The sequence below is a fragment of the Meriones unguiculatus genome, chromosome X, assembly GCF_030254825.1.
Source record: "Meriones unguiculatus strain TT.TT164.6M chromosome X, Bangor_MerUng_6.1, whole genome shotgun sequence".
NCBI classification, from domain to species: Eukaryota; Metazoa; Chordata; class Mammalia; order Rodentia; family Muridae; genus Meriones; species Meriones unguiculatus.
The window spans coordinates 41,019,284-41,031,626 of NC_083369.1; the positions used below are offsets into that span (position 1 = coordinate 41,019,284).

The 12,343-nt window shown below is 38.8% G+C and overlaps 1 protein-coding gene across 1 annotated transcript; it reads right to left on the reverse strand.

The window, feature by feature from the left end:
- Positions 1-821: 821 nt before the first annotated feature.
- On the reverse strand, positions 822-11,742 carry LOC110541638 (zinc finger protein 431-like). The gene is made up of 4 exons (XM_021628356.2): positions 11,352-11,742; positions 3,635-3,761; positions 3,375-3,435; positions 822-2,256 (listed from the first exon to the last, which is right to left on the reverse strand). The coding sequence occupies exons 1-4, from the start codon at positions 11,352-11,354 to the stop codon at positions 951-953; spliced, it is 1,497 nt and encodes a 498-aa protein (XP_021484031.1). The 5' UTR covers positions 11,355-11,742; the 3' UTR covers positions 822-950.
- Between the last annotated feature and the right edge of the window lie 601 nt (positions 11,743-12,343).

Consider the following 12,343-nt stretch of genomic DNA (forward strand, 5'->3'; position numbering starts at 1 on the left):
TTGGTTTGAGTATCAGTCTCAGAAAAGAACCCGGGGTTCAGATTTTTCTTTTGATCTGTTGTTCTCTTTGTGGAGCTCCAGTCCCCTCCAGGTCTATCTCCCCCTTCTTTCATAAGTTTCCCTCCACTCTGCCCAAAATTTGGCTATGAATCTCAGCATCTCTTTCAATACCCTGATGGGTAGAGTCTTTCAATGGCCCTCTGTGGTAGGCTCCTGTCCTGTTCCCTGTTTACTTCTTCTTCCGATGTCCATTCCATTTGCCTTTCAGGGTAAGGATTGACCATCTTACCCAGAGTCGTCCTTCTTGCTTAGCTTCTTTAGGTGTACAGATTTTAGTATGTTTATCCTATATTATAGGTCTAATATCCACTTATAAGTGAGTATATACCATGTGTGTCTTTCTGCTTCTGGGATACCTCACTCAGGATGATCTTTTCTATTACCACCATTTGCCTGCAAATTTCATGAGTTCCTTGTTTTTAATTGCTGAGTAGCATTCCATCGTGTAAATGTACCACAATTTCTGTATCCATTCCTCAGGTAAGGGACATCTGGTTTTTAATAGCTGAGTAGTATTCTATTGTGTAAATGCACCACATTTTCTTCGTTCATTCTTTGGTTGAGGGTGGGGAAGCCATGGCAGGGGGGCTTGCAGTTCAGCTCTCAAGTCTGTTCTAATAGATGAGTAGTGACTTGATTACAATAAATCCTTCTCATTTGCATTGACCTGGAATTTGAGTTGTATTGGCTCTAAATGGACCCCATAACACAAAGGCTTTACCACATTGAGTACATCTAAATTTTCTTTCTACTGTGTTTTCTTTAGTGAATTCAAAGATAACTATGATGGGCAAAGTCTTTACTATGTTGCTTACATTCATAGAGTTTTTCTCCATATGAATTTTTTCATGACAATGAGTACTACAGAAATGTGCAAAGGCTTCACCATATTAAATATATTCATAGGGTTTCTTTCCAGTATGATATCTTTCATGCTTTTTAAGCTGACTGTGTTGTGGAAAGGCTTCACCACATTGGTTACATTTGTAGGGTTTCTCTCGAGTATGGGTTCTTTTATGTATTTGGAGACTATTGTGTTGTGAAAAGGCTTTACCACATTGATCACATCCATAAGGTTTCCCTCCAGTATGAATTTTTTCATGCCTTTGAAGATCACTATTACATGCAAAGGCTTTACTACATTGATTACATTTGTAGGGTTTCTCTCCAGTGTGTGTTCTTTTATGTTTTTGGAGATTCCAGAGATGTGAATAGGCTTTACCACATTGATCACACCCATAGGGTTTCTCTCCAGTATGAATTTTTTCATGCCTTTGAAGATCACTATGAAATGCAAAGGTTTTACTACATTGGTTACATTTGTAGGGTTTCTCTCGAGTATGTGTTCTTTTATGTATTTGGAGACTACTGCGATGTACAAAGCCTTTACCACACTGATCACATCCATAGGGTTTCTCACCAGCATGAATTTCTTCATGCCTTTGAAGATCACTATTACATGCAAAGGCTTTACCACACTGTTTACATTCATAGGGTTTCTCTCCAGTATGTGTCCTTTTATGTATATGGAGACTACTATGATGTACAAAGGCTTTGCTACATTGATCACATCCATACGATTTTTCTCCAGTATGAATTTTTTCATGTCTTTGAAGATAACTATGAAATGCAAAGGCTTTACCACACTGATTACATTCATAGGGTTTCTCTCCAGTGTGTGTTCTTTTATGTATTTGGAGATTATTGTGTTGTGAAAAGGTTTTACCACATTGATCACATCCATAGGGTTTCTCTCCAGTATGAATTTTTTCATGCCTTTGAAGATCACTATTACATGCAAAAGCTTTACCACATTGGTTACATTCATAAGGTTTCTTTCCAGTATGTGTTCTTTTATGTATTCGGAGATTACTGTGTTGTGAAAAGGATTTGCTACACTGATTACATCCATAGGGTTTCTCTTTAGTATGAATTTTTTCATGTCTTTGAAGATCACTATGAAATGGAAAGGCTTTACCACATTGGTTACATTCATAGGGTTTTTCTCCCGTATGTGTTCTTTTATGTTTTTGGAGATTCCAGAGATGTAAATAGGCTTTACCACATTGATCACATCCATAAGGTTTCTCTCCAGTATGAATTTTTTCATGCCTTTGAAGATAACTATGAAATGCAAAGGCTTTACCACACTGGTTACATTCATAGGGTTTCTCCCCAGTACGACTTCTTTCTTGCCTGAAAAGATAATTGGCACATGTGAAAGCTTTACTGCATTCATTGCACTGATAAACCTTTTAATCTGTATGAATTAATTTTACAACTTGGTCTAATTGTAAAGTGGAATCAGATCCTAAGGTTTTTTTTACTTTGTTTACATTCATGGTATTCTCTTATTATGGGATGTTTCCCATACTTGAAGATACCTGTGATGGTAAGAGCATTCATTACATGGCTCATTTATACCATCCTTTTTCTATATGAGTTTTTTCACATATTTGAAGAAGAGAATGAAAGAAATCAGAGTTTTACCACACTGATTGCATTCATTTTTTCTATACTGTGAGTCATATTCCATTTGCAAAGTAAACTAGAACAAACAGAAGAATTTTCACATTCCTAGTACTCAGGAATTTTCTGCAATGTGAGTTTGTGGGTGCATTCCCAATAAAGTTTGAAAACCAATTGATTGGAAACTTGTATCCCATTCAGAAAGTCTATACAAACTGGAGGCTAATTGTTCTGGGAGAGAGGTACGTTGCTTCTTCCAATATTCTTATGCTCACATGGCTTGTATCAATTGTGACTTATGCCATACCTATTAAAAGGATAACAAATGAAAGGTTTCCACACTGCATTCACACACTTCATCTTAAAGATGTTCTCCACATAAAGTCCTCATAAAGATGTTCTCCACAACATTCTTGACTCTCAAAAATTCCCCCTCACTAAACTTAGCAACACTACTGCAAGTATATAAGTAACACCAGCTTTACTATAGACCATTTGCTTATTAGAAGGCCTTGGGGATAAAATTACTGTCACCTATTCAATGTGTATTCTTTTTGCAATATCTGAGTTGTACAGACTAAACAGATTATATTTCTTCTACACTGTAGCTCTAATGGGGCTATGATTGAAATTATGATATCTATTAAAACATTGCTTCCTTGTCTTCTTTCTTAAAAGAATGCCTTACAAACACAAATCACATACCTCACATTGAGGTACATGGTTTTCTCAGAATTTAATAGTCATCAATACATTTAAAACAGTGCTTTGTAGACTTTAAAATTTCCAGGATACATTAAAATTTCTTCAGAGCATATTTGTATCAGCTTGCACATAAAAATTACCTTCCATGTCTTCTAGAACTTTGACAATATTCTTCAATATTGTGGTCTTCCCATTTATACCCTAAAATATAGTACCAGAAAAAAAATATATTATTGGAAAATAGACAAAATTTAAGTTATTATCTTCAGTGAGCCTTAGAACTATGTCTTATTCATTCACCTTATTCTTCCTTATTTTCAATTGAAATTACAGAAGAACATCAATAACCAAGAAACAGTTGTCCCCTTATTTTAAAACAGAAATGACAATTTAGTCTTACCTACAGCAATGAGGTTCCAGCAGGTCTCTAGCATCACATCTATGTAGAGACTCTTCTGAGAAGGATCCAGCAAAGCCCACTCTTCCTGAGTGAAGGTCACATGCACATCCTCATAGGTCACTGCATCCTAAAATATGACATACATGTGTACAAGAGAAAGCATGACACTGAAAACACTGTAAATGTATACTTCATTGACAATATATTCATATAATTCCTGTGCATCCCCCATTAATTTCCTGACAAAGAAGTTCTAATGTAATCACCAAGTTATTTTAGAAGGAAACTGAATAATGAGCCTCACCTCTGTCAATTCTGCACCCTTTGAATAAGATATAGCCTTGCAAGAGAAATGTTGATTAACACGGAGAGAGAAAGAGAGAGAGAGAGAGAGAGAGAGAGAGAGAGAATACTCAGTATACTCTGATGTGTACTGAGCACACATCAGAGTAATTCTATGAACATTACTAACTACAAAAAAAAGATGGAAAAAGATGGGCAAACTGGGTAGACTGGATAATGCCTTTAATCCCAGCACTCAGGGGAAGAGGCAGGTGTATCTCGTTGCATTGAATGCCAGCCTGTTCTATGCAATGAGTTCCAGGACAGCCTGAGATACACACTAAGACCCAGATACCTCTGAAAAAAAGAGTAATCTATTAAACAAAAAAGACAGAAAGAACTCAGAGGTTTTCACTGAAATTCTTACAAAATGTTATACATTCACTCTAGTACTGTATTCACATTAAAGAAACCTGAAGAGTCCAGTTTAAACTGTAATATTTATAAAATCTTACTAATGGGGAATGCATGTTTAAACAGGTACGTATGGAAAGTTAAAAATATTAGCAATGTAAATGTTGACCCTAAATAAGCAACATGGGGCAGGATAGACAGCTCAGCAGTGAAGAGCTCCTGCTGGTCTTGAAAATAATTTGGCTCAATTGTCAGTACTTACACAAGGGCTCACAACTATCCAATACTCCAAGTTCAGGAGTACTGAAGCCATCTTCTCAGTACTGTGAGGACCAGGCACACATAAGGGGCATATTCATGCATACAGGCAAAATACTCATATTCACTCAAAAAAAAATTCAAAGCAAAGTCAATAGATGAAAAGAATGCCATACACCTGTAATCCAATGATTCAGAAGACTAGGCAGTCATGAATACATGTCATGAATACATGTCATCTTGAGATATAGCATATACTTTCTGCCAAATTTCAAAATTCATTATGTTTATGAAGCTATAGAAAATAGCATAAGCTTGACAGAGACAAAAACCTACATTCATGAATACATGAATACATGTCATGAATACATGTCATCTTGAGATATAGCATATACTTTCTGCCAAATTTCAAAATACATGTCATGAATACATGTCATCTTGAGATATAGCATATACTTTCTGCCAAATTTCAAAATTCAATATGTTTATAAAGCTATAGAAAATAGCATAGGCTTGAGAGAGACAAAAACCTACATTCTAGGCCCATCAGCCAATAACACAAAAACAAACAACAACAACAAAAGCCAAACATGATGGCCCATAACTAATCCCAGCACTCTGGAGCCACAGTCAGGTGGATCTTTAAGTTCAAGGCGCACCTGTTCTACATTCCTATATTCAGGACAGCCAGGGCTACACAGAGAAACTTTGTCTTCAAAAACAAAAGCAACAAAATTAAACATAAAAAACAACAGGCTAGCATGTAATAGCAATAGCTTAGCATTGAACAGCAATTGCTTCTACTGTATCTTATGTCATTTAGCAATAGAGTCTATAATGGTGAAGGCATGACAGCATGTGAAGTAAGCTGACTGATCAGTTTTAACTACAATAAAGAAGACACAAAGAACAGAAAATGGCTTGAGTCTATATACACTCAAAGCCCATCCCCAAAAAGAATTTAGAAAGGATCCAACAACAAAGCTTCCATAACCTCCCCAAAGAAAGCCATGAAGGAGAAACAAGTGTTCAAAGACATCATCTTATCTAGGAGCTTTTTGGTCCCACCAACTATATTCTGACCATGGTCACTACAGATTCATGGTCATTTCATGATGAAAATGCATTTAGTTTAACTTCAATAATTCTAATAATCTCCAGCAGGCCATGCACTGTTCAAATGTCCAAAGTCTCTTCTGATGCTAAAGGTACTCACTTGACTGCCACATTTTATAAAATCAGAAAACAAGTTATATCTTTCCAACATACAATGGTACATTCCCATTCCAATAGAGAGGAATGGGTACATTGGACCAAGGCAAGAAACCCAGCAGGGGAAACACAAAATCCTGAACTTTCAGTGTCAAAGGGCTTAGATGGCCCTCTCTCTGCAACTTCTTATACATCTTTCAGTTTGGTCACTTCCACTCCTTGTATGCAGTTCTCCATGGCAGGTGTCTCATATAGCTTAGGAATATCTATGTAAGAAAAATTACCTCATATAAGAATACATGCATTCATTATGCAAAAAAGGAGGTACAGTAGGACTATTTGTTATAAGTTCTTTCATTAGAACTATACCTAGTAAGTCATTTTCATTTATTGTAAGTTTAAAACTCATTATTAGTTCAAAGCTGAAGTTTTATCCTTTTTTATTTCAAATGTACATTATGCATCCAAAGCAAGAGTTTTTTATGTCAAGGTTTTTAGCAAGAAACAGCCATCTGTTTTGTCATGTATAGCTATTCCTTGTTTCTATATTCACCTGGCCTTCTTATAGTGGTAAATACCTGGACCTCATCCTTGGATTAAACCTAGAATAAATGTATTTCCTTGATCATTAATTTGTTTCAACCTCGTTTTTCTTCCTGGTGTAATTCATGTGGCTCATAGAGCTCTTAGCTAATTTGCAGGAGGGTAGAAGTTACCTGAGTCATTTTAGGAATCATCATAGGAATTATAAAATCGTCTTCGTAAGAATCTGCAGGAAATCTGCCCAACAGAGAGAGTAGTGCCTATAGAGCAATAGGCACTGAGGGATTCTCTATTCCATGGCAGGTGTATATGAGGGACACAGTAATGACAAGCATGGAAAGGCAAATTATCAGCAATACACAGTCTAGAGGCAAAATCCCTCAGGCTTTGTCTAAGCTAAGGATGCACTTATTTCAGCCATGCAAAAAACAATAGGCTGCCTCCAGAAAGCTCACTTGCTTGCCTTTACCAAGAGATGAGTCACTTGTCTAAGACTATTACATTTTTATTAAACACTTATTGTCATTTAAAGTCACAGTTTGTTTGACTGTTTCTTAACCTAATTTTCCTCCCTTTTTTTTTTGTAGTATGGCTCATTGACAGAAAGCTCTAATACCATCCAAATAGTGACTTCTGCATTTTGTACAGTATACTATAATAGCATATTTGCTTATCATCTCTATTAACAACTCTTGTTACAAAAACCTTGATATTTCATTTTGCTTCTCCACATACCAACCAAAAGAATGTTACGAAAACCCTTTGTAGGTGATTGTTTCAGCTAGAATGGTAAATGATACATGAAAAAATCCAGGTAACCAAAATGGTTGGATTACATGAGTAAGGAAAACTGGGAGCAGAGCAGGACAAACCTAAAACTAAAAGGCTGGGTATGCCAATCATTACCTTGTAACAGGTAGGTACTGAGGGATGCTGGGAGAAACTGGCAGCCATGTATGCTTTGATTTAGTTAATTGGCACCTCAGCCATTTGTCCCAGCATTTGAGACTTACCAGAATGGAGGAACAAAAAGGCTGAAATGATTTGACTATAATCTCAAAAATTATTTAGACAGTTGAAACAGGCTTGTGGTACAATATTCTTCAGGGACTAGACATATGTATTAGAACATATCAAGTATTACTCACAACTTTTGCTCCAGTTGTGCATTTTCATACAGGAATAACAACATTCCTGTCAGGCACAGACATACCAGTTTCTCCAGATCTTCTATGTTCACTGAACTAGTATAACTACAGAAATTTATTTCTAGAAATAAGTTTAGTTCCTCATCCAAAATCTTAATCGCCTTGGTCTGTGAACCCCAAAACACGTTGGATTTTACTGATCATCTAAAATTGATTACCTGAGTATTTATTGCTAATGCCAACTACTGTCAAAGCAGGAAAGATATCACCATCCTTCCTCCCCATCCCTTACTGTGCTGTGACTACACAAGCTTCAAAGTTGGTCAGTGAACAGAATTCTCACAAAGGCCCCTCTGTATTTGCAATTGCCCACCCTCTCAAAACAGGGAGGTCAGAGGACATTCATTCACTGGTTTCTTTTCCATCTCACTGACTAGGCAAGATACAGCCTGAAAGGACTTGCAGGACTGTATTCCAAGCACTGGGCTGCAGAGGCAGGGTTAGGTGTTCAAAGCAATTCTTAACTACACAGCATGAAGAAAGGCTGAGCTGCAGGAAACATTGCTCTAAACAGAAACAAATATGAAAGCCCTTGAGAGAAAGGAACAAAATTCTTAATGACCCAGAAACACCGGAGAATAGGAACAATTAAGAGATTAGAGAAGTGATGAATAAAGAAAATTAAATACAAAAGCTAATATCAACAATTGACTTTTTAACAAGATAAACATAATTGAAAAAATGCATAGGTATAATGACTTTGAAAAAAATACTGTTTGACTTGTCCCTGTGTGCAATGTTAACTGCTGAGATCTGTAACCTGACACACACAGTTATAGCCAATAGCCTGTGTCTCAAATTTCTGAGCTGACTTTATGTGCACATATCTGCAAGAACAGTCCCTTAATTGGAAATTAAAAATTCATGGGCTCAAGCTAAGTTACCCAAATTATACTCCTACCAATCTGGTCTGTTTTCATTTACATGAATTAATACATGTTGGGAAATTACAAAACCACTCACCCTGCCTTAGTCAGATCCTTCTTCCCAATGCTGACCCCTGCAGCTGACTCCCTTAAACTTTAGTTTGTGATCTAGCTATTGCCTACCCTGTTTCACCCTACAGTGCACTCTGTAAACTGTTGCTCCTATTCTGGTTTGAAGGCAGAAGCCATGCTCCACATGCAAATCCTTTTCCTGTTACTGAAATGGAGAATTTCATGATTCAAATGGTTAATTTTAAATCTCTGTCATGGAACAGTCATTTAAATTAAGAAATTAAGAGTTTAATCAAGAGAAATGCAAAGCATTTCCTGGTAAGCAAGAGAATAGGATCAAGGTGACCTGAGACAGATTAGCTTGTCTTTAAAAACATTTTTCTAAAAGGCAGAAGATCCAGGTGTTCTAGCATTGATATCCCTTTTCTGGGAGAAATCACTGCACAATTAAAAGATTAATTAAGAGAAATCGCTTTAATGACAGCATGCATTCAGCTCTGGATAATATTCAAAGAAGAGTCAGCTGAGAACAGATTTTGCATTCCATATATGCTGTCACCCTTAAGTCTCTTTTAGGTTCAGGCACCAGGTTATGTTTTGAATAATTTAAATATAGACTGGAGATTGCAAGTTTAGCCACTTAGACAGATGGAAGAACTATACAGCAAAGATATTCCCAGAATTGTTTTTTAAGTATGCCAGTGCTGTCAAATAGCAGGTCACTCTTCAGTGTCAGAAGAGAAGATAGGAAAAGATAGTAAAAAAATAAATAAATAAAAGGTGGGATGGGGAGCTCTTACACAAGCTATGTCTTATGACAAGTAAGCTTCTTAAGAATAGCATCTTATATACTACTTTCAGGAAAAATGGAAGAAAATGGGAGGTATCTATGAAGTCAGAAAAAACTTTCCTAAAATGAGACAAACTCAGGAGAAGTCTAATAAAACAATACTGCACAAGGGGAACACAGGGTATCTCAAGATCATTACTGACCAAGCCTACAGTGGACTTGGGACTGATCACCAGAGGCCCATATGTTGGGTAGAGCTCAGTTCTCAACCTCTGAAGCAACCCCTCCCCAAAGGCTGTGACCCCAGACCATTACTAGCTCTCCCAAGCATATTCCTGGCTTTAGAGGAGCTCTATTTTATTCTCAATACTTCAGGGCCTTTGGAAAAGCTATCAAGGCCTAGGCTCCAGGCTGTTACTGTCTCTGCCAAGCATGCTGCTGGGTTTGAGAAAGAGCTATGTCATTCTCCATTTATGAGGACAGGTATAGAAAGCCTTGCCTGATCAAGCCAATCCACAACACAACCATGTTTTCCCTTTTCAAAGAGTTGTCAACTGGTGTAGACTTCTCAAAGTGGCTTAATTATGCTTTTCTCAAAAAGAAAACTGGACATTTATAGAAAGGAATTTAAATTCAGAACATGGCCACTCTGGAAAGAGAACACATCCAAAGTCCTTCTAAGTTGGAGTGGTCTGACTGGAATACAGACATGCCTTTAATTCCAGGAGAGAGAGGCAAGCAGATCTCTGAGTTCAAGGCCACCCTGGTATAGAGCAAGATTCAGGTAAAGAAAAGCTTAGGTCCAGGCATGGTGGTACATGCCTTTAATCCTAGCACTAAGGAGACAGGGGCATGTAGATCTCTGAGTTCTAGTCAGTTCTGTTGAGTCAGTGAGTTGAGAAGCAGTGGAGTGGAGCTAAGTTTGTGGAATTCAGAGGCAGTTTTACTGGGTGAGTTTTTCAGAGACAGGTTGAAGAGCGAACAAACTAGACACAGATAAAGATAGAACAAGCCAGAGATTGGGAAGGAGCCAGATGATTAGAACATATTGTCAAAGTTAGTATGAGTCCAAGCAAAACCATTCAGTCAGAAACTTAGAAAAGCCAGATTTAATCAGTCAGCTTGGAGAAGAGTTTGAGCCAGAACAACTGAGTTGAACTAGCCAGCAAGTGTTCTGAAAAGAACTAGAAAGTCTGAGCTTATTTAGCAGTAAATACTCATAGAGTGAAAACATGCTAGGCCTAGATTAGACTGTATGGAGACTAGAAGCTTCCAGTAGGCCTAGTTAGCAGATGGAGTCAGTAAGCCTCTGAGAGGACAATTACATCAGGAGAATAAAAGATACTTTCAAACTTTATTGCACACCAGGCCTTAAGATTGGTTGTGACCCTGTAATGCCCATTAAACAGCTTGTTAGAGGCCTGTTCTTTGATATGAGGAAGGGCCTAGCGACTGATTATAAATCAGAGATGTCACCTTTGTTATGGTCTGGATCCATGTGTCTGGACCATCCTGGTGAACAAATTTGTGTATCCAAGCATCCTAATCTCTAAGAGGCCTGGATAGCATACTATTTATTTGTGGGGTGTTTTAGAGGCCATCCTCCCTCAGCTAAATTCTACTTGGTGTCACTTACCATTTCCTAAACATTGGTAAATGCTTTACATTATCTATTCTAGTCTTGTACATCACAGCTTAATACTGGAGTGCTAAACAACACATGAGATGCCTTTTACAGCCTCCACAAAATTAACTCCGAATGGATCTTACACCAAAGTGTTAAATGATAAGGGAAGATCTTGGGGAAGATAATAGAGAAACTAGAGCTCTCCCAGTGTGGCATCCTTCCAAGGATGTTTTTACACATAATCCGCAATGCTTTGCACAGATGCAACCCCCCAAATGAAGTTATGCAGAGCCCACCGAAGGGCCTAGGGACTGACTAGGACTAACAGGGAAGGACTAACATCTGGCCTCTGCTTACCACCCTGCTCGAGGGTTGACCCACCGCACTAGCTCCCGCTGCTCAGCTTCCTGCTCCTCCCCGTTGTGGGCAGTGACCCTGGGCTCACCATGTCGCGGCTTTGAAGCTTGCCTGAGTTCCCCTCACAGCACCCAGCAGCTGCGCTCAGAGCATATCACACGGAATCACTCAAGCCTGTTTAGCAACACTGCAAAACCTGCTGCGTGGCACCCGGAAAAACACGCCTCCTCTTCTTGACTGGCAGGTCCACCTGGAGGCCATGATTGGCCAGTGAGTCTTGAGTGACATGAGCACCTCCTTTAGGGATCCAGTGTGCTGAAGGGACACAGCATAGTGGTTCCTGGCCTAGGCTTCCAGTCCAGGGCCAGACGCTTTCCAGATAGAGATTTGCATTTCAATAGCGCTTGTGCCCATCCTCCCGTAGCCTACCAGACTGTCTTTCCACACAGCCAGGGGAGGACCACCAGTCCGGTTCCCGCTGCTCAGCCGCCTTCTCCCCTTTGTGGGCAGGGACCCTGCGCTCACTACTTGGAGACTTTGGAGCTTGCCTGAGCTCCGCTCACAGCACTCACTAGGCACTTCGCTTTCTTCCTCCTGAAATCAAGGTGGATAAGCATGCATTTGTAATTCCCATAACTGACCACTAAGCCTCACCAGCCTGGAAACCAGGTAACTTCCTGGAATGCTGGAAATAACAAAACCTCATGGGAAAGTAAGGTTGCCCAGTGAATTTGCTCTTATAAGCCCTTGCAACAGTTGACTGGGGCCATCTAGCTGGTAAATAATAGCAGAATTGTCCTGATCAAGTTCATCTCTTGGTCAGTACTTACTATTTAACAAACGCTTGCATTAAAATTGTTCTAAAATGGTTGAGTGTTTTTGTTTTTGTTTTTCCGGCGAAAACTAGGATTACCATATGGAGGCTGGTAGCCACATAACTCTACCTCCAATTCGCTCTTCATTCACGATACTGGAGAGGTTGGGCTGCCAGGGGCTCACACACCTTGAGATGGCTGACCCAGCTGAACCAAGGTTCCCAGGAAATGCATTCCGTTCTACAGACTCCAGAGATGAACGGCA